This window comes from Gymnogyps californianus, chromosome 8 (assembly GCF_018139145.2).
Source record: "Gymnogyps californianus isolate 813 chromosome 8, ASM1813914v2, whole genome shotgun sequence".
In the NCBI taxonomy this organism is placed as follows: Eukaryota; Metazoa; Chordata; class Aves; order Accipitriformes; family Cathartidae; genus Gymnogyps; species Gymnogyps californianus.
The window spans coordinates 20043657-20066752 of NC_059478.1; the positions used below are offsets into that span (position 1 = coordinate 20043657).

A 23096-nucleotide genomic window follows, 5' to 3' on the forward strand; every position below is an offset into this window, starting at 1 on the left:
TGCTGGGCACCTCTGGTTAACCATGGTGAGGAGGTTTCACCGAACACAAAGATGCTGGTGTGTGGCATCAGGTTCATGGGTTTCTGTGGATGAGCTCATATTTATATTGACATTCTGCAAGCTGTAGCCGTAAGCTTTCAGTGAGCGGTTGGTTGCGTGTAGGTGCTTCTTTTGGCTTACAAGGCACCAAGATGATGGTGCTTGAACATAGCGAGCGTTAGCCCCTCTTATGGACAGCTGGTGACGTGAGCCTCTATAGAAACAGGTTCTGCTCTAGGCATCCTCAGCAGCCCTCACTGGGAAAGAGGAAACCTACTGAAGCTGCGTTCCCCACTCCTGTCATGAGCTCCTTTCAGCAGGAAATGGGCTTGGCAGCCCCAGGCTCCCTGCCACGTGTGCGGCTCTCCGTGGCAAGCAGCCAGCTGCGCAACATATAGACCTGAAAGGTCTTGTAATTCTGTAGCAAGGTAGCTGAAAAATGCAAGGAGAACTAGTGTTCAGTAAAGTTGCAAAACTATAAAGAAAATGAACATTTACTGATTTGGGGTTTTTTTTTTTTTTTTTTTTTGCCCCTGACTGAAGAGGGGCTTGGGGTAGAGCTGCCACCTCTGTGGCTGGCAGAGCCGTGTCTTGCGTCTGAGCAGTGCGGAAGGAGAGAATGTCACTTACTCTGCTGGTGCTTTTTCCTGCTCAAATCCAAGGGATAGGATTTGCAAGAGAGGATATTACTGTGCAGAGGGTCTGAAATTAACATGTGTTTTGGACCCCTCATCTGTCTCCCCTGGATGCTGCATGGTTCTCGTGCAAAGGCAAGAGCCTGATCACTGCCGCTTGCCACCCCATCCCCTCCAGACCACAAAGGCATCTGGAGAGAATTGGGGAACTGCGATGGGCAGGAGCACAAAGAACCTGCCATCCGTCTTGCTAAAGGCACGTTAATTCTTATTAACGATATGTATTTCGGGTAGTTTTTTTTAAGTTTTTCAATGATACAGTATATTCTAAACAACTTTCTTTTAAACAGGTTGAAGCCATGAAGAGAGTACTAGAAAGTCTCAACCTCAATATAGTAGAGATGGTAGATGAAAATGCAACCTTGGATGGTGGAGACGTCTTATTTACAGGTATAGTGGTAGTGAATTTGCTGTTTACATATTCTGCCTGCCTCGAAGACTGCATGTTGTCTGTCATCTGCATAATAAAATGTTGTTTGTGCGGTTTGTTAAATCAGTTGTTTACTAAATGTCACGAAGGTAGCTGAGATGAATTTTCAATGCAACCCTCGATGTCCTGCCTAATGCCTGAATAAATGAAGTAGCAGTACACACAGTACAAAGAGCAGCACTGTGCGTACAAATTTTATTTTAGCTTGTAAAGTGCCAATAAGAAAAATGCTTTCAGTAGTCAACTGCCTCCAGTTGTTTCATATTTCTTATTACAAGCAGCTATGTTCACCAGACTCATTTTCAGTACTTGTAAAAGCTTGATGCAGACAATTGTCACTAGTTCAATGAATCAAATGCAAAGAATACATTTTTAGTTTATGGAGAAAGTGGTAGAGTTGCCTGCCAGATGTCATGTGCTAGACAACTTATATGCATGGTTGACTTCAAAGATGAAGATACTGACTGTGTTTTTTATGTCAGTAAACCTATTAGGCATTTGTCACATCGGCTGCGTGCACGCTTGCCTGTGCTGAATGAGCCTGTTTATTTTGATCAGCATCACAGTAGAGTGGCTGCTTGCCTTAGTTCACCAAGGGGAAAGAAGGGTCTCCAAAGAGGCAGACCGGGAAGAGAGGCCTTTCTAAGGCAGTGCAGATCCAGCACTGATTTCCTCTGGAGCTGGAGGATGCCGGCGGCTGCAGAGCTACCTTTGAGATCAGAGGAAATCTCAGAGGGAGAGGGAAATGGTCAATCAGTGCTGTACTAATCCAGCCCAGCTGTTCTCTTTCCTGACTCAATGACCATTGCAGAGCTTTAGAAGAGGAAGCTATTTATGCTTCTGGTGAAATGGGTCTTCTGGAAAAAGATAATTGCTTTAAATTATCAGCTCGCAATTGCAGGTTGCATTCTTCTATGCTGAATTTTTAGTTTTACTACTCAACTTGAGAAAAGAAAGATAGAAAATGATATCCATGAAAGATTGCTTCAGAATGTCTCTAAAGCTGGTCTGTTTTTAAAATGTGTATGTTCCAATGAAGGAGCTGATGTGGTGATTTTTTTTGGATGGCTTAAAAAAAAAATGCTGTAATTGTTTTGCCCTTCACTTTTTCATTCCAGGCAGAGAATTTTTTGTGGGTCTTTCCAGGCGGACAAATCAACGTGGTGCAGAAATTCTGGCTGACACATTCAAGGTTTGTAGGTTCATTCATGCCACAGGAAATATAAGCTATCATCCACTGAACCAGTTTAAAAATTATACTGGCCAAGGCATCTGTCATACTCAAGTGCTTTATTTAGGACTTATTAAAAAAAAAAAAAAAGTACAAGTTACTGAAAAGGTTTGAGCATCCTGTAAAGTGACAGAAGCTGAAGCTGGATCTGAAATGTGAGATCGCTGCATAAAACTAACTTGGGTAGTGGGAGGCTATTATTATGTCCTGGTTTCGGCTAGGACAGAGTTAATTTTCTTCCTAGTAGCTGGTATAGTGCTGTGTTTTGGATTTAGTAGGAAAAGAATGTTGATAACACACTGATGTTTTTAGTTGTTGCTAAGTAGTGTTTATACTAAGTCAAGGATTTTTCAGCTTCTCGTGCCCAGCCAGCAAGAAGGCTGGAGGGGCACAAGAAGCTGGGAGGGGACACCATCAGGACAGCTGACCCAAACTGGCCAAAGAGCTATTCCATACCATATGACATCATGCCCAGTATATAAACTGGGGGGAGTTAACTGGGAGGGGGATCGCGGCTCGGGAACTAACTGGGCATCGGTCAACGAGTGGTGAGCAATTGCATTGTGCACCACTTGCTTTGTATAGTTTAATTCTTTTAGTATTGCTATTGTCATATTATTATTATTATTATCATTATCATTGTTTTTCATTCCTTTCTGTCCTATTAAACTGTCTTTATCTCAACTCACGAGTTTTTTTTTTCCTGATTCTCTCCCCCATCCCAGGGGTGGGGGGGCAGTGAGCGAGCGGCTGCGTGGTGCTTAGCTGCCGGCTGGGGTTAAACCACGACATTATTTGAGAGCATATCAACACTCATGTTCTTAATGTTCTTATGTATCAGCAATGTGTTCTTATTGCTGGTCCCCGGAGAGGTTTTATGTACATACTGATTAATTATGCATTTTAATGTATTTCTTTACAGTTGCAACAATAGTAATATTTGAAACATGTTCTGGATTTTAATCCAGTGCACCAGACCAGACAACCTGGTCTAGAGGGGTATGTCACACACAAACAGTTGACACTGTGCCCTGGGATATGTTGCTGTTGTTAATTTGCAGAGAGTAAAATTAATTATGGAACTAGGACAATTTAAAAATATTTATGGCAACCATTCTTTGCTCCCATACAGGATTATGCTGTCTCCACAGTCCCTGTTCATGATTCTTTGCATCTGAAGAGCTTTTGCAGCATGGCTGGACCAAACTTGATTGCTATCGGATCAAGTGAAGCTGCACAGAAAGCCCTCAAGGTAAAGCACATAAGAAAATTTTCTAAACCACAAACTTGTTTTTTTTGTTTTTAGCCTCTGCTCAAAGATGCTGGAATTTTAGAACAGATATAGATCAATGAAAGAGGAAATCAGTACATCTCAGGGTCTCCTGTATGTGCAAACCATAAAGAGTGTTTGTATCAGGCAAGAGAATAGTGATGTTAATTTAGCTTTAGCTATCCTCAGGAAATAAATGGATTATACAGGTTATTACTTACAGTTTTGTTGACTGAAAAGGTGATAATTTGGTGATAGGAGGGAGGAAGGAGATATCATCAGAGCAGTGGAGATATTTACTTCAGGTGTTGCCATGAGGAAATGTGGCTTTTAAAATTGCCAGAGGGGAAGTAAAAGTTTTGGCATGAAGAAGGAGGGAGAGGGGTCCTGTTGCGAAGGTGACTTGTGTACACATTTTTCGTGTAGACTTTCTGGATAAAATCAGTAAGTAACTCCAACTGCAGGGACTAGAGTCCAGGACTCCCCATCCCTCCTTCCTCCATCACCTGGCTGCAAAGTCAAGTTCCTTCCTGGTCGTGCTTTTTCCTCTCTGGTCCCATGAGGGTCTCATAACAGCATGACTTCGACAGAAAGAAGGGGGAGTAGTCTCACCCCAGCCTGGCTGATAATTTGAGTCTCTGACCATTTTCCTTTAAAGGGGGAGGTGTGGGTTTGAACCCTCGGGCTAAGGGGCCTTGTGAATCTGGGTCTCCCTTCACTGGCAGACTTGCAAACCAGTAATCCATTGTGTAGCAGGTCAATGCTGTACTACCACCATCATCCTCCATGGGAAATGTTTATTGCTGCTGTGGTTTGCAAAGGGCTCAGTGACTTTCCTGCCTGCTGGGTGTGTTCAGAGCAAATCTACCAAACTAAGCTTTTTCAGAGATGTGGGCACAGAGGCACCTGAAGCCCTGAATCTCATTATGCATATAGGCAATGAGACAGCTCACCTGAGAGATCAGCATCTCTGCTCCTGCACGGTAGCGCAGCTGCAGGCACTGATGCTTTGCAGCAGAAACTTTGGCTAGGGCACCAAAACAGCAAAGTGCAACTGAGCCTTAACCTGAAGTGAAGCTTGAGGGAGTTTGACCCCCTTGATAAATTAGGACCTACCATCCTGCATAGTTTGGTTTGAGATGCAGGTAAGCCAGAGCATGTCTGAAAGTGTTACAGCTAAGTGTCTTATGCATTTTTATTGGGACTTACCTTCAAAGGTTAAACCAAAATTTACTTTTCAGTGATGGCAGCAAGTCCTAAATTTTCAGCTTATGATTATACTGATTCTTTTGCCAATAAATAAGAACCTAAGTGCAGGCTTTGCTCTTTGGCTTTGCAGAAGCCTCCTTGATGCAACATCATCACTAATGCATGGAGGAAGCCAGCTGTGTGTCCCTTGTAATAAATGAGGAGGGGTGGAGATAGCTCTGCTGTTCTAATGAGAAAGCTCTCTGAAATCTGCTCAGTTTAAATACAACTTATGCAGCCTGACTTGTATCTCTTGCCCTCATTCTAAAGCATGAATTATTTTTAAGAACAGCACCGCTATTGGTGCCCAAGGCTACTGATCTGAATCCGTGCCAGGCAGAACATTTACAACAGAAATAGTATGTGACTCTGAAATCAACATCCTTGGCCCCCAAAGAGCTTAGGAACCTGTCCTGCATGTCTTGTACACCTCCTCGGCTTCATTAAGCTAGTGATATTTATTACTTTAAAACATCCTTAAATATTTGCAAGATGGAGGCCCGAGAGACTTCTTGTCCTTACTGCCATGCTGTGATATTTCATTGCACATTTGCTTTTCAGATCTTATACATTTTCCTCATGGGCATAATCCTAGGACTTTTCATTTCCCAGCAGTATCATTTTTACCGTCAGAGCTTGGCAGAGATTTGGTGGGGGTTTTTTTTCTTTTTTATCTTGTGACAGTTCAAGATTTAAAATGTCTCAGTCCTCAGCTAAGATAAAACCAACATTTCAAATCTCAGAATCTTCCCTGCTGGACATGGATTGAATTATGGGGGCCGGGAAAGTGCAGTTGTGGCTGGCTTAGACTTACAGCCTGGCAGCAATTAAGGGAATAGGACAGCAGCCTGATTGCTCTGCATGAGCTTAGGGGAGCTCTTAAACAACAGGATGGTCCCTTGACTTCCCACATAGTTTGGAGTGGCTTTAAGTTTGCTCATTCATTTGAACAAGCTGTTAAAGTTACTCTCTCATTAGAAATCACTACGTGAAACTCTGGGAGTGCATTCCCAGCTTATCACCCATGTCTTTTCCCCTGAGAATCTTATGACAAATGGTTTTGGTTGTAAAGGTCTGATGTTCCTGATGCTGTGAGATTGATTTAGTCTGGGATGGAAAGTGCCCTGCATCTTTCCCTGTGAAATATGCACTATCACAAATATTCAGGCTCAAACTCAAAATGCATCGTGAGCAGCAGCCTGAAGAAGTTTGCAGATATCCAGACATCCCTACACTTGTATAGAGTGTTTATAAACATGAGCAAAATTCAAGTACAATACTGGTTGCTCAGAGCTGCAATTTGAACTTGAGCCAGGACTAATCTGAGAACTCATCAGTTTGATTAAAGCCTTTTGCACAGCTCGGCTAATCGTGTTGCAGTGCATCAATTTAGCTATTGTAGCCAAAAATATTTTTTGGATAAGCTGATTAAATGTTGCTGGTAACTAGCTGTCAAGTAAATACCAGCATTAATCAAGGTACAGTAAAAAGCAGATACATTTTTAAAAGATGATGGTAATTAACAAGATAATCTAGTAGTTTTTGATTGTTGGTCTTTTAAAAAATAAATCAACTGTGTCAGTTTTCAGTGTGTTTCCCTGCATTGGACGTTTAGCAGCATGTTTGCATGTGTGTGACGGTCGTGTTTGCTCACACCCCGCCAGCTGAGGTTAGGGACTCTGGGCTGGAGCAGCGGTTTTGTGCCATAGCATGTGCCCTTCCCCTGCTCCTAGCGAGCTGACAGGTTACATCAGGCAACCACATTGCAGTCAGAGCAACATATGAAGCTACCCAGAGTGTGTTTCTTGCTCAGTGTATTGGATCCAACTCCACTCTCATCCTGGAGAACCTCTAGCTGTTCCTCCAGGAGTCGAAATCTCTTCAGAGAAATTATTGGAAAACAAATGGGTAAAGCATCCATCTCGGAAATGACAGAGCTGGCAGTGCTGCTTATCACTAGCTTCCTCTAAGACTTGAATTCTTGCTTTTTGACCTCAGTGATTTCTTTGTGTTTGTTCACTTGCCTCACAAAAAAATTTCAGTTGGTAACCAGCTTCTTGCAGTCTTGTGGAAATGCAATTGCAAGAGGATCTCTGTGAGGCACTGATACTCCGAATTAAAAGCTGCTCCCTGGATTTCACCAGATCGACTGAGCTATAGCAGTGCTGTGAGCTGCTTCTCTCATTACCCATCGCAGTCTGTGTGGCAGTACGGTCCCCTGAGCTTCTACCGAGTCATTTGCCTGGCACAGCCCAGCATGCCACTCCTTTATTGTGATAGCTTGTTATTTTAAACCTCTCCTTTGTTGTTGCCATTTTTCATGTCTGGAAATGCAGTCGTACAAGCAAGATGATTAAGCTGTCTTTAACCATCTCTGGTAGTTGAGTTGTTTTCATTCTGTAGTGTGTCTTTTTAGGCAACAAGTGAACTGCTATGTCATGCTATGCTAACATTTTATATTTAAAATAGGATTTATCTTCCTACCAGCAGTCCTTTTTGAGAGACATTTTTCTTGATTGTTCTTACTGGTGCAACTCATGTATCCTTACAATACTTTAAAAATAGAAAAAGAAATTGCATCTGGTGCTCACATATGGCAGAGTGCAATTGATCATGAGTTTAGTGTGGTGTGTGTAATGTAAAGCACTGCAAGTGAGCTAGGAAATGAGTGCACAGCATTTAGGATTATAGAGCACATGCTAGAAGCAGATAATAAATCAGAAGTGGCGTTTTAACCATGAAATCCTCTTCAGGCTCTGGCAAGTATAGAATATTTATTTGGGCTGCAGCTGAAAAGTGGCACTTGAGGCAACTGGGTGAAAGAGAGAGACAAATTAACTGCAGAAAGTACTGCGGCCTGTAGTGGCTATCACATCTGAAACTTTAACTTCCCTCTGCTGTTCTCAGCATGCATTTAATTCCTTCTTGCAGTTAAACCTGTTCATAATTCCGTACATGTAATTCCATAGTTGAACATTGGCCATGGCTGCTGAGCCAGTAAAGCCTGGGATTATTTTTCGGTTCCCTCAGTGAGGCCAGGATTTCCTCCAAACAAGTCACCTTTGGGCTCTGATCCTGCACTGCTGGAGTCGCTGACCTTTACTGTGAGCATGAATGAGGACGAATTCAGGCTGTGACAGTGCTGGCCCTGGCGCAGGGAGGTGACGGGGCAGTGCTGCAGGCGAACGCTCTGCACCACTTTTTCCACAATGAGGGACACAGCCCTGGGGTGTTGCTGGGACAGCAGAAGAGCACGAACTGGCCCGGAACGTAATCCAGTTCAGGTTCCAGCAGCAAAGGCAAACGTTAGGCAAGATGACAATGGGAACTGTGACACAGCATCTGTTACATGCTCCTTTCTGTACTAAATCCTGAAAAGCTGTGTTTCTGTCCTTTGGCTGTTTGTGTTGGTCGGTACAGACCACAAATCCCCTCCGCTTCCTGTGATGAGTGAAGACTTGGACAGCAGCAGATGATGGTGGACACAGTCCTTGGTTTAAGCAGCTTTGTCTATGGTCAAACCATTCTCTGCCACCCTTTGGATAACTCGGTAGCAATCCCAAAGGATCTGAGGGTTACACATGTTGTTCCCAGCTTTGGCAATCTCAGCTATTTCCTTGCAAGCAGTATGTTTTCTGTTTGTAGCAAGTGCCTGCGAATGAAGTTGTTCTCTCACCCATTGGGAAATGAGGTTGGTCTTTGGGTAGGCTGTGATGTTGGGCACTCTCCAAAGGACTAGCCCCAGGGTCTCCCCACAGGACTGGTAGAGAAAGCCTTGGTGTGAACCTGCTGCTTAGGGGTAATGCCGAGTGCCTGGTGATTGCTGATGGGTCTCAGAAGGGAGCAGGGGACCTGGAAGGACGGTAGGGAACCCAGCATTGTGCCTAGGGGTGAGGGCTGCAATGTGGAGAGCACTCATCCCACCATATGGCCTGGGCTTAATCCCTGTGGCCAGCTGTGTCTGGGGTATTCCCTCCGCGATCTGGGATAATGGAGTTGCATGTGAAACATCTGGGATTTTAGTTGGTCACTTCAGAGGAACGGATACAGAGGCAGCGTGGCCAAGGCAGATGTCAGGGCTGAGTGGCATTGCCAGGCAGGGGGCGAGGCAGAGCAGGTAACGCAGCTGAGCTTGTAACCCCTCGTGTCCCCTGGACAGACCTGCCCCAGCAGGACCCAGAGCGGTGGTGACATCTGCACTTCTGACCTAGTCCTTGGTATCCCAGGCTCCGACCTCCTTAGTCGATGGGATTTCATTATGGTCAGGAGTGTATCGGAATATGTACGATAGTGCGATACCATGACTTCAGCAAATACCTTTCTTTTTCCCCGCTTTCGATAAAAGGTTGGACATGATTGCTGTGCCTTGTTCTTGACTCTCCCATTCAATATCTTCTGTTGGGAGTTGGAGCTACTTATTCATCCCCTAAATTATTCCTTGAAGGATGCTATTGCAAATGGAGCTGTTTTGACAGAGGTCAAGGGAGGCTTATCGAAACCACGTCTTAAGGATAAAATAGAAAGGAGTCTCTTTTGGGCAACTAGGCCCTTGGTCTGTATCCAAAGCTATGATCAGAGCAGTGCTTTTAAAGACTTGGGCACAAGGAGTTTTTCTAGCACTGGCAGTTGCCTCCATTCCTGTGATTAAATGCCTTTTGTTCTTATTCCATCTTGTATAACTGAAGTCTCTGCAGTATGCCAGCTTTAAAAAGTTGAGTACTGTTTCCCTGCATGAGGGCAGGATTATAGTGCCTGCATAAAGCTGAGGGGTTCCCAGCTCTGCCACAGAAGCAGGGCACCAGCACGGGCACCTAAGGGAAAACTTCATCTATCTGGTGTTCTTAGAAAGCAGCCCATACCCCCGGGCAGCACGAAAAGGCTCAGCTAAATCTGCTCTTCCTATTATCTGTATAGTGTCTGTCTTTTCTAGTAATGTGCAAGTTTGCATGAAAACATTATCTATTCCTCCTTAAGAATTCATCATTTGTGCCTCTGCTTATTCCCCACATGAAGTCATAATTCTCTATTTATGATATCACAATGGGTTGCTGTGGAAATGATTACTAATATTAATAACCCAAAGAGGATGACATCAGATAGGGAATTAGCAGAAAGTGCAGACGAAAGCTGACTATTCTGTAATGCAGCAACAAAGAAAGGTTAGTGAAATCCAGAGAACAATTGATAACTTGCCTGTAAAAATAAAAATTAAAAATTAGACTTTGCTGCTCTCAGCCTTATAGATAGGAAAATTAGTCAATTTATAAAATTCTATGCACTTTCCTTTAGCTCCTTCTGATTTTCCATTACTCTATGAATTAGAGCTGTACAGCATCTCAGAGGACACAGGTCTTCACTGAGCACCAGATGACCTGCTACTTGGAAAAGGCAGTGTCTTTTAAAGTTAGATGTTGTAATAAACATACTGTGCTTAACTGAGTGTCAGTGCTGTTCAGTTTGCCTATATGCAGAAGAATCTAGTCTTTTGGAAGATACAGACTCAAAAGTATGTATTTATAGAATAGAGACTGTTGTATTAGTCTATTCTGTTTTATTTTTTTTAAAGGGCGAGGGAAGTGTCCCTTTCAATACATATTTGTCGTCACCAGTAAGGCTGTCAGCCACAGGATCTGGGTCAGAGGCTGACTGAGAAGATGTCATTTGACTTGCGTAAATGGGGACTCATGTTTCTATTCTTTTGCTTCTTTTTTTCCTTTGACTATTCTCTCCCTTAGTTCCTGTTCCAAAACACAGGATGTTCATCCTCTCGCCTTCTTGACTGAAAGCACCAACACATGTAAGCAGCTTCCTTTTCCCCTCCTCAGGTCGTGGTTTCTCTTTGCAGCAGTCCTTGGGCAGAGCTTGCAGGCAGGTGACAGCGTGGCTGTGACGCAAGGTGGTTCAGAGGGGCAGAGCAGCACAGGTGTGCATGTGAACGGCACGTGGTACCCGTCACATCTGCGGTGATGCAAAAGGTGTCCTGCGCCAGGAAAAGCCGAGGAGCAGCGTGGGAGAGGTTGCTTAAAGAACTTTGCCTTCTGGAAAATGTGACTGAGAGGGTGCAGCAGGGACAAAAAGCCCAAAGCCCAGCTGCTGAGAGCGTGGGTGGTAGGTGGAAATTAAAGTAACACTCTGGCTGTGTATGGACTAAGAAATTTGGCATATTGACCATGGCAGACCTGGGCATTGCTAGTTTCAAACAGATCTTGAATGCAGTTTGCATCCATAGAGTCTATGCTATCCTATATCTCTAGCAGACTTTTCGGTACCTGACAAGAAGCCTTAGATCATTCTGCTGTGATTTATGCTGCTCAAAGTGGCTGTCTTGTCCCCTTCCCACTGAGTCTACCCCGCTGTTGTCTCTCCCGCCTGTCTGCATTTTGGGAGTGAGACTTCTGATAGATCTTGACATTCAAGCAAGATCACTGGCTTTTCCAGCTCTGCTCTACTGTGCCCTCTGGTCAGCCTGGCCAGCTGTTTATGGTCACTGTTGGCACTGCTGCATTTCAAGGAAACTTTGAGAAGCTGTTGAGTAGCATGGTTTGTATGGCAGGCTGAGTCCCCACACCCAGGCACATAGCACTATGGCATAGTTTGCCAGCCCCACTCTGTCCTGCGCTTTCTTGTGTTGAACCCTAAGGCTGCTGTTTTCTCTCTCCAGTGCCAATTGTTTCTCCGAATATGAAGAAGCAAGGAAGGAACTTAATAGACAGAGACAGGGCAATAAAACAATGAATGAAATTCAGTGTAGATAAGTGTGAAGTGATGTGCAGCAGGGACAGGGAGAATAACAATGTGAACATCACATACGAAATAATGTGCTCTGACTGATCATTACCACAGAAATAAGATCCTGGGCTTGTTGAAATGGCCAGCTCAGCTAAAAACCAAATGGAGAACATCATTATGCCACTGATTAAAGCTGTGGTGCATCTGCATGTTGGCTGTTGTGTGCACTTTGCATGCACGATCCTTTCGTTCCAAAAAAGGTAGAGTAGAACTGGAAAGATTCAGAGAAGTGCAATAAGGATGGACGGATACCTGGAACAGCTTGCCTAAGGAGACAAATTAAGCAAGCTATGACTATAACCTGAAAAAGAGACAACTAAGATGGGATCATAGGTGCCTATAAAATCAGGAATGATGTGGAAAAGGTGACCAGGGATCAATTGTTCACTGGCTCTTCCAGTCAAGAACCAAGGGAGCTCTGAAGGCAAGGCACAACTTCAAAAAAGAAAGGAAGAGAAATGCTTCCTCACACAGTATGTGTCTGAACTCTAAAGCTAACTTGCTAGAGGTTCAAAAGTGAACTGGACAGACTCCTGGGGCAGTGCTGTAGACGGTATCGCTCTGTATGACAGCTGATGAGTTGAGGTTCCCAGGATCCACACACCAAATCTCAGTCGCCTCCAGTCCCTGTCTTGGGATCCAGAAGTGGGATATCATCACCTCTCATGTGGGGCTGGAGACCCCCATCATACAGCACTAAAAAAGAAGCTCTTCCAGGTTCTGCAAGCATTAAAAAATGGCAGGTTTGGTAATCAGCAGTATTTTCCAGGTAGCAAGCAATAATTTACCTTTCTCAGTCCTCCCTCCAGATGGCAATGTACTGGCCAGGTGCCTGTCCTCATGTTTTGCCTTCAGAGTGTAAGGGCACAAGCCTGACGTTGTTCCCAGACAAGTGGTCCTTCCTCCAAGCAGAAGAGAAGCGTGCTGTCCTTCCAAACTCCTGGCCAACCAGGGGGCATGTGGCTGCATACTGCTGAGTTATTCTTCTCATCAGTGTTAGTTGCCCTGCACCACAAAAATACTTCATTTTCATCGTTGTAGCCAAAATCTTGATGTAGCTTTATCTTTTCTCACAAATTCCAGTCTCTTGGATTAAACTATTCCAATTTTCTCTGTACCCCAGGCCAAATGTTACTTAAGCATCAGTGTAAAACAGGCCAAACTTTAATGTGCTTGGAAAGAAGGAAGAGAGATGGGATGGAAAAAATATCTTAAATAGTTTTAAGTGAATAGTTTTCTGTTAAGAATACCATGACTTGAAGGATTTAGGAAAGCGTAGCTGAAATCTGGTGAGGGAATGATCCTGTGGGTGTGGGGTTACATGCATTTGACTTGGGCTTAGGTTTGATTTTTCTTTTAAATGTTGGGGGCCAGGGGAGCAGGGGCTAATCAAAACAAAAATCAGACCCTGAAAATCTGTGCTTCTGCTCTGTCAACATGACACGCGCATTTTTAAGTGCAGTGTTCATTACCATGTTAGCAAGAGGAACGTTCACTGTATGTTTGGTTTTGCTTGTGGGGTGTTGGAGATAAAGACGCATTGGAGGTGTGGTGGGTTTGGTCACTGTCTGTCCCGCAGCAGTGTGGATGTGAGTAGGTCCCGGATGGCAGCAGGGCTCCGACTGGGGCCCTCCTCATGGAGGGGGAAAATCTGTAACTAGGCGCGGCCTGTTTTAAAAGTGCATCTGGTCGTCTTAACTCAGTCAGTAATAATAGGCCCTAAACGCATACACATTTTTCCTTCATGCATAATGCTGCTTCATATTTAGGATTATTTAGCTTATCCATTACCTCAGTTGTCTGAGGACACACTGTAAAAAAACTATAGAAAAGGCATTTTGGGCTATGCGAATGACTTCAACATAAGGAAAGCATGACTAAGGGCTGAGAGAATGTGCAATGAAAATTACTCTCTTCAGGCTGAAGAAAATTCCCAGAAAAACTAGGCATGCGGGAAATGCCTGGCCCTTAACGGAGCTGGTCGTACGACGTTTGTGGGCAGAAAGCCAGCCCTCCGCAAATGCACTGTGCGAGCGCTGTAGTCTTTGTAAACTTGTCATTTCCAAAAAAATATATATTTTTGGTGTGTATCCGATAGAAAATACAACCAAAGGACCTTGCTTTTGTCTTTATCTGCCCTGGAGTCCTATCTGGCCAAGCATATGTGCTCAATGACTTTACATAATACAAATATGGAAAACCCCGTGGGTCTTTAAAATAACCTGATTGTGTCGTATCGGTGCATTTCTGCTGCATCCAGAGCCTCCCTATGGGGCAGGTTTGGGGTGTTACTGCCTGGGTGCTCTCTCAGGAAAGTGGTTTTTGAAATTTTACTTCAACATGCAGGCATAGTTGTAACAGTGTTGAAAGCTTTCAAATATGATTTCCTTCTTATCTTGAGAGCCGAGGAAGAGACTAATCTTGTATTGTCAAACCTCCAGTTACTAATAAATGCTTTCTTGCTGTGTTGTTCGAGCTAGCTGAGATCCGATTCCCACTGTCGCAGCTATGTACTCAAACTCCTGTGCTGCTTCATTTCACTTTCCCACTCATTTTTTCTCATTTGTTTCTGAATGAATTCAGCCACCACTTCTGTGCTTTTTAATCTTGAAAACAATCTTCCTACTGTGCCCTCACCATCATCTCCCAGGCTCCTTGAAGCTGGTTCCTGAGGCACAGCTAGAGCCCTGCCACTTGTTCTTCATTTCTGCTTGCTGCTGCTGTTCTCACTTCAGCATTTTGCAGAAGCAAATGAATGGGAGATGTGTCTGTACCCTTCTGCTTAAGAATTCATTCGTAATTTCATATGGAAATGTTTCACAGTGATTCACAATATATTTCTGATGAATGAGCTGTTCCTACAGAAAACCTACAATACCGGGATTCTATTTCCAACAAGGACTGGAGAAAGCACAACAGTTTGGGAGCTGAGTGAAATCCAGGCGTGGTGGCTTTTCCTCTACTGATATGTGTATTTTAGTGCAGATTTAATAAATATGTTTCTTTAATAGAGACTTAAAGATTATGTAGGGAAGAAAAGAGAAGCTGCAGGTAGAGAACAAGTCTGCTGGCTCTGATTACCAGGGAGAAGAGTTGCACTGGGTGCAGGCATGTCACCTGCTGCTAGATGTCTGCAACATCAAGGAAAGCATAATAAAATACGTCTTGGCAACATAACAGAAACAAAATTATAAATAGGGAAGTCAACCATGGTAAGCACGGTAATAAAAATGCATCCGGTGAAGTAAAGGTGCAAGGATTTTTCCACAGAAAAACACATTAACCTTTTATGGAGGTAGATGTGACCTTGGGAACTCGGGAGAGTTTCATAACTTCAGAAAGAACAAGAAATGACAATCTGATAACACTTCCTCAAGAATGCATGGCATTCTTCGTTGTGAGTTTCATGTTCTCTGCGGGATGTGGATGACTCGGGCTACAACGTGAAAAATTTATCCAGACCGATAAAGCAATTACTTACTATAGGTGTGTGCAAGCGTGAGTTGCTTTGTTGCTTCCCAGTATGTTGTAGATCCTTGTCATAATTCAGTTCTATACAGTATTTTTTTTATGAATGAGAAGTAGTACCAATGAATGACTTTGCAGATAATGTAATGATAAACTTAATTGTGCCTGAAGTTAAAGTCTGCTCTCTGCTATGCAATGTAAATCTGTGGGGTTTCCCTGAGAAGGGAATTTAGTTGAAAAATTTTGGTAAGAGAATACCAGTTTATTTTTGAGATAATATTAGTGTGAGTATTTTAAAGCTGAAAAAAAGCCTTTTCTTTCTGTTTGCATCTTTGCAATGTACGTGGGAACATCCGGGGTCTAGGAGAGAAACTGCAACACTTGCATTTGCTTAGGCTTTTGGTAGGACCAAAGTTTTTGACTTTGAGCTTTGTTCACTTCTGTGTTATTCTCGGTCTCTGTCAGGGTGAAGCTGATGTAAAGCTGGAACGGTACAATGGGGAGTCAGGCGTCTTGTCTCCAGGCTTTTCCCATCTTTATTAAAAAGCTGAGCCTGATCCAAAACATGGGATCTCAGGCTTCTCGTGTGCTGAGTCTCCGTCTCTGAAATTCCAGCCAGGATCTAAATTTGTGTATGAGCCCTATATTTACAAACCAAACCTCTGAAACCCACCAGCTCTACTGTTCTGAGGAGGTTATTGTGTTGTCCCCTTGGGAACGAGGATTAGTGCAGACGTGCCTTCTCGCTCCCCAGCACAGGTGCTTAGTGAAAGAGTAACTGCTTGGAAAGCAGAAAGGAGGTCCTTGAAAAGAATTAAGATTGGGCTGATATCCAGGCTGGGAACTATTCCTATCCTGTTTGTGTTTAATTCACACTCATTTTATAAATATTGAATGATGGCTGCTTTCTTTGAAGGTGCTGAGCACCTATAGTTTCCATCAATGTGAGCAGGAGTTTTGCATACTCAATGCACATTCCTTGAGGAAAAGACCCCACGGAGGATGCTTACTGAGTGCCCTGCTTAATCCTGCTGCTTGCAGGAACCATTTCACAAAGGTTTTCTACTGCTCATTTCAGTTAGGGTTAGTAGATTCTTCCTTGAAGGGCAGAGATGAAAAGAGATCTCCTTACTTGCTGCATACCAAAATGGCCCTTGGCTGACTTGGCAATCACAATTAGATATTTTTTGAAGGCTCTGTTCTCCCATTTGTTTGGGGCTGCTAATGTGTTTGGTCTAAATAGCTGTGCTTTGTGTCTACTGGCAGACCATGCAACAGATGAGCGACCACCGCTACGACAAGCTGACGGTGCCTGACGATGCTGCAGCAAACTGCATCTACTTAAACATTCCCAGCAAAGGCCACGTCCTGCTGCACCGAGCCCCCGAGGAGTACCCGGAGAGTGCAAAGGTGAGCGCCGCACTGAGGGTGCCTGGGAGACCCCCAGCATCCCGGCCTCACGGGGAAGTCGGTGGGAATTGAAATCGGGTGCTTTCCAGAATGGGCTGTTGTATCCTGTCAAGGAAATATCAGATGGCGAAAGGTGGGAGGCCTGGGCTTTGTTCTCATCTCCACTACTGATGTAATTACTTTGTCTCTTGTGCCCCTGGTGCTTCTTCTGCATAACTGGACGAAGCAACAGTTCCCCTCACTGCAGTATTGATGTGTGTGAATCCCATAGCCAGAAGGCCACGTACACTGTAAATGTTAGTGTTGATTACAAATGACAAGACGGCTTAGCACCCGCTGATAAATCCATGCCTGTTCATTCTGTAGATACTTAGAGAAGAGGGAAAATAGAGAGGCATAAAGTGTAATGATTTCTGTTCTGTTTTCTTTCCTAAACAGGTATTTGAAAAACTGAAGGACCACATGCTGATCCCAATAGCCACCACAGAACTGGAGAAAGTAGATGGGGCACTCACCTGTTGCTCTGTGCTTATTAACAAAACTTCAGAATTATGAGTTTACAGAGTCCCTCCCTTGTAACTGGCAATAATGTTACACACAAGGTAGACGAATCTGTATCCACACTTTTATTGTTTTTATTGACAATCTACTGTACCACTGTGCTACTAACCCTTGTTTACAAATCTTTTGCTTTGTGTATTTTTATTATGTCCTTGCAGATGGTATTTAAGGTGGATGTACGGTTTGTTGGGGGGCACATAACTTGAAGTATGTTAGTCTCATGGGCTAGCGGAAGACAATTATAATGGCTAACCCCTAGCTTTAGTGATTTAACATATCTGTGTGAAAATTTTATGAAAACCAACTAATTCTCAACGTGTCAAGCACCTCTGTCTTGACACTGTTCCCTTCTGTCTTTTTTTCTCTTGCTTCCTTGCTCTGCATCTTTTTCCTTTCTCGGTCCTCTTTACTTTCAGTGATGCAAGATATCAGGGGGACTGAAGAAAACTCAGCGGGCTCATGAACTTGGTATCTTGTGTGGTAGGGAAGCTTTCCGTATAGTAGCTGGAACAGTGAGCAATGGACTGTGCTCGCTGTCTCGGCCATATCACGTTGCTGCTGCTGGGCAGAGTTGTGGCTGGAATCAGTTTCAGATGCCAGGTAGCAAATTTGGAAAAAGCTTCCTCCGACGGGAGCGTTCAAGGGCAACGTATGCCTGGGAAACCTGAATGACAGAAAAAGAGGGAGTAGTGCAGCCACACAAGATCTGTCCTGCAAGTTCAGGTTCCAGTTTGCTGCTAGTGCCGTGACTTTCAATTTGCTGAGAATAGGAGTTTTTAAAAAGGCCAGATCCCATGGAGCACCCGGACCACAAAAATGAAAGACTGAGATGCTTTTGGAAAAGTTAAACCTACAAAAGTAATCTAAAATATGGGGGGTTTAAATTCTTTTTGTTTACTTTTAAAATTTTTTTCTGTCTCTCCTTTCTGTTTTCTCCTCTTTTGGAGGCCACTTACTGGCAAAATTCAAAAGAAAAGGGTGATAGAAGGAGTTGAAGGACAGCTATTCCTGGATTATGCTCATGAATAAGGGAAGCTATTTTTTCCTGAAAGATTGGCATTTGTACTTTATCTGCCCTTGGGGCTGTTTTCCTTGGAACAATAACCATCTTATTTTTTTTTTAATTGCATGAATATTTACTGTGGTATTCAGTTAAAACAAATATAATTTTTGTAGCAAATTCCACAACATGTTTACCCACTGAGTCATACTTTTTTTTCATCACAGTAAAGTGAAGCATACCCCATTGTATTCACATGCTTCTTGTTAAATCATTTGTAAACTAAGGATGGAGAAATTCCCAAACAGAGGCAGTAGTGGGAACTCTCCAGAGACTGACAAATAGTCTGAACATGTTATCAACTTCCTAGACATCTCCTCCGCCTTTCCTGAACCACTTGTGGAGTGTTGCTAAAGTACAGTTGGAAGCGAGGAGGGGGGGCTCAGGCAAGGTGGTCTGCAGGAATGCAAACAGTATTAACCGAGCGCACACTTGGATATCCTTTGGAAACCTGCGTGCTTTTTTGTGCAGTCATAAGGGAGGAAACACAAGTACTCATATCCGTGGGTACTCCTCAGCATATCTCTCACTTCATCTCAGTGGCTAATGAGAAGGAAACCTCCTGGCAGCTACCAGAATACATCTGATGCTTTGTGGGCACACTGTATGTTGTGATGACACGAGGTATCACGAGGGAGAGAGCAATGACAAGCGAATATAATGTATGTGAAAAGACAGTATGTTCCAAAGGAAGTCTTTAGCCAGCCAAATGGCAAGTGCTGTTTTTATGGCTGTATGCTGTCCCAAAGGGTTCTCCTAACATTTCCCCTTTGTCTCCTCCATTCCCATGCGCCATCATTTAAGCCTGACCCAGGTGATCAGGCTCTAAGGATGTAAACATTGTAGTGGGGAATGTCTTTTTCTACCTTCCCTTGGTGCTTTTTAAATCTCTGATAAAGCATCTTGCATTTTAAAATGACCTGACATTGAACAAAGATTTTGTGCCAAAAAGTAACCCTGCAGTATTTAACTGTGACCTTCTAGAGGCAAACTGTACTCTGTTTAAAAATGTATGCAGCCATGGGAGCTGTCGTACAAAGCCAGAACAGAATCCCCCTGACCTGTCCGTGCACCTCCTGGGGCCTGGCCCCCATCCATGTCCTTCAGTCCCTCTTCCCTCCTCTCGCTAGGGAGCCCGAGCATCTAGCTACACTGGGACAGCATTAGGCTGTGGGATTTCTATTCAATTTCTCTCTCAAACTTTCTGTTGGTCCCGTCCCCCCCTCACCTTTCACCTGTCTCTCTCTCTCCCTCAGACTCTCACTTCTAGTTTATGGCACGATGAGCACTTTTCTCTTTTAACCCCAAGTGATTTTGCCTTCTCTTGCCTCAGTTCTCCTGCTTGAGTCTTCTTTTTCTGTACTCCTCCCTCTTCACTGTTCACTCCAAAGTATCCCAGCCCACAGTGGACTATCCTAAACTCACTCCCTCCTTGAGCAGGTGCCAGGAGGGAGGAGAAACTGAGGGGTCCACTTTGGCTCTGAGCGACTTCTCTCGAGCTGGAACGATGACTGTCAACAGGAGCTATAGATCCAGAGGGTGACAAGGGTGACTCTTCTTTAGGATTACTCCAGAAAAGAGAAACATTTGTGGTGGACATGGTTGTTATTTTGTGTCCCTGAAAGCAATAGAATAGGTGACAATGAATTCCCCTGGCTCCCCAAGGGAGAGAGAGGGGGAGTTGGGATCTCAGAGCTGAGAAACATCTGTGTTGACAGAGAGGTTGGTCTTTCATCTATTGCCATTTAGATTTCCTTGGCTTCAAGGCTGCATTTTGGTATACAGAAAGAGCAAGGGAGTGGCTGAGGGACTGAATTCCCTCAGGTGATGATTTCAAGTTGTATTCAAACTGTCTAACTTCAGGCACAGAATTTAGGTGCTCTGAATCACACCTGCTTTCTCTCTGTTGGTCTCAGTAGCTATCATAGCCTCCTAACGTAGATGCTTTAAATTACATCTTAGCCTGATGCCAAAAGTTACCTAAGCTGGTTAGTGGGATTGCCCTCACCTCTCCGCTTTTATCGTTATTCTTTATTCTGGCATTATAAAGCAAAAGCATTAAGAGCACTTCAGTTTGTGCATTTGCAGTATGGTACTAAGAACTAAAATCATGCCAAATGCTTCTTGTTCTTGCTGTTTGCTGGCCCGAACGAAGAATTCAGTTGCGAGGACATTTCTGCTGTGATACATATGCATCTAATGGGCATCCTGTACATCTTGTCACCAGAAGATTTCTCAGATGCCTGATATAAATAATCATCCTTGATTAATATAAATAATAAAACAAAATCCCAAACCAAAAAAGGAGATAAGACACTGAACACTAGCTGCCCACATAAAACACTTGATAACAACTGTCAGGCTATATGACATAGCAGGCCAGTGCAGAAGTTCTTGTGGTTAATAGCTCAGCGATGGGGCTTGAATTACTCATCAAAGGTTTTTTTTTTTTTTTTCCTTTGAGCAATCAGTTTAGCTCAGTTCAAATCAGAGAGCTACAATGTGCATTATAGATTTTTCATGGATGTTATCTTTGCTAAGAGTTTAGGGAGAGCTGTGATATGTGGGTTGGTTTCTTCACCAGAATGTGAATACAGTGTCTCTCTCCACAATGAAAATGTGAATGCATACTGTACCTTATAAGATAAACTTGAATTCTTCCATTTCTGCATTTTTGTCTTTTCAATGCTAATATACTCCTTTTCAGTCTTAAATAGATGCCACTGTATGAAGCTATGCTCTGATTTTTTTGGTGATTTCCATGTGATAGGTACAGAGCTCACAGGCAACACTATGTCCAGTTTTAAAAGCAAAAAGTCACTGCACAGAATGCTGTTTGTTCACAGCAAATTAGGGATGAAATATGAAAAAAAAATGAGCTTTTGATTTCATTCAGCTTCTTATACATTATATCAATGAAGTCAGAGCCAAATTACTGTGATAGAAAACATCAACATTCACATGGAAACATTTGGGGAAAATAATTTACTATTTCAGATTCTCTATTTTTGCTTTTATCAATAAGGAAGCTGAAAAGATAAGACTGCTTAAAGAATGGTATTTGTTAAGTGATTGTGAACAAAGTATCATTGGACCTCACATGTATTTTCAGAAAAGTTTTAACTGGATGTATGATGTAACTTGTATAGAGTTGCATGTGAATCGTGTTAGTCACTGTTTTACATTGTATTGTTCTGCAGTGCACAAATATGACTACTGAACACAGAAGTGTTACATTTCATTAAACTTAATCTTGTTGCAGTATATAGTTCCCCCCTTTTTGTGCCAAAAACATCAATACATTCCATAATCTGTTCTAATAGAGGTTTGCACTTTTTTTTGTGACTCTTGCAGTTCCAATACTATATATCCCCATCACGAAGGAATAAAGTGTCAGTTGTACTGTGCACTGTGTAGTTTTTGCCTCTTGTTTTGAAACTGAAAGCATATGCATTTAATTCAATACTGTTTCATGCCATCTTTTTATTTGGAAGCTTGTTACATGCCTAGAAATAAAGCCAATTATAGACACTAGTGCTAAAACCTTTAAACCTGTTAGAAGAAATCTTGACTCTTTAAAAACAAATCATGATTTCAGACTCTTAAGAATAATGTATAGAGAGGGGATATTACTTATGTGTTCTAGATACAATGGTTGTGATTAAATTTTATTATTGTCCAAGAAAACTAAACAGATGTTACTGTAGTATAGTATTTTGTCTGTAGTTTCTGTATTTACTGTAAGTTACAAAAGGTGAAGTTACAAAGGTTTAGTGGCATGACCGTTATGGTTAAATTATTCACGTAGCTCTTGTATTTTCTCCCCCAGGATGTCAAGAGAGGTGTCTACATTTCAGACATTGCTTTGTGGTAACATGACAGATGGTCGCATGTTTTATATCTAAATACTACTTGTTGTGTGCTAGAAATACTGCATGTGGGGCTAATCTCTGCTTGTACCCTTGTGCTCCAATATCATTAGGTTATGATATTAGGATTAACGATCTCAGGAGACAGTGCAGTTACTCCAGGCTTCATGGACGTGTGTAAGTGCTCATGGGCCTTCAGTGCCACCTTGCGGCAATCCAAGATTCAATTGTTCGAGGCCTCAATACTGTTGCTTCAACTTTTTAAGAAACCCAACATAAATTAACAGTACTGTAGCAAAAGAATTAAATCACTTCCAAACTGTACAGCTTTGCTAGTCATAGGACTTTAAACAAACCATAATCTAATACTCTTCTTGCTGGAGAAGCAGGGAGAAGGAAAGATTTCATTAGGGCTGATCTAAATACAGCCTTTGTACTAATTTAACTACACTGGTTAAAAGTATGATTTTTATACTAATGTATTTAAATCAGTGCTACGTCTAATGTGGATACATTTAGCTTGGTGCAATTAATATAGTAAACTACTGCATTTACATGCATCTTTGTACCCATATCTACAGGAGAGAGTTGGTACCAATTTACTTGAATTCGTTTCTAAACGGCAATAATTAAAAATAACAAAAGCTATACAAGCCACTCCCACTTGCCACATTAAGAAGTTCCTCATAGAATATCAAAACCTTCAAAAGCAAAAGCATGATAGTCTTTCAAAAAGGAGTGCCCTTTGCAAAATGTAGCTGTAGAATATCACTTCAGCAAGTAGAGACTGCTGCACTTGGGTGTACGAATTCACTCTCCACTGTAAGTACATCCTGCCGAAAAAGCATCAGTCACAATCTCTGCATCATAAAGTCCAGACACTCTGATGTTTGCAGCAACCTCCCCCCCAAAAATTCATGAGCTGTAGGTTGATTGCTGTGGGCTTGTAGTTGAAAACTTGCCATTGCTAGCTGCAGATATCCATTCAGTTTGGGCAAGGCCCTCGATCTTAATCTGGATTTGTAA

At 42.8% G+C, this 23096-nt stretch overlaps 1 protein-coding gene across 1 annotated transcript in view; it reads left to right on the forward strand.

The window, feature by feature from the left end:
* Positions 1 to 21608, forward strand: part of DDAH1 (dimethylarginine dimethylaminohydrolase 1) — a 64008-nt gene extending 42400 nt beyond the window's left edge. Inside the window, exons 2-6 of the mRNA XM_050901134.1 lie at positions 1025 to 1124; positions 2283 to 2356; positions 3528 to 3647; positions 16437 to 16580; positions 17019 to 21608. Coding sequence (XP_050757091.1) covers positions 1025 to 1124; positions 2283 to 2356; positions 3528 to 3647; positions 16437 to 16580; positions 17019 to 17135 — 555 coding nt within the window. The 3' untranslated portion in view covers positions 17136 to 21608. The remainder of the gene's footprint in view (positions 1 to 1024; positions 1125 to 2282; positions 2357 to 3527; positions 3648 to 16436; positions 16581 to 17018) is intronic.
* The last annotated feature ends 1488 nt before the right edge of the window (positions 21609 to 23096 follow it).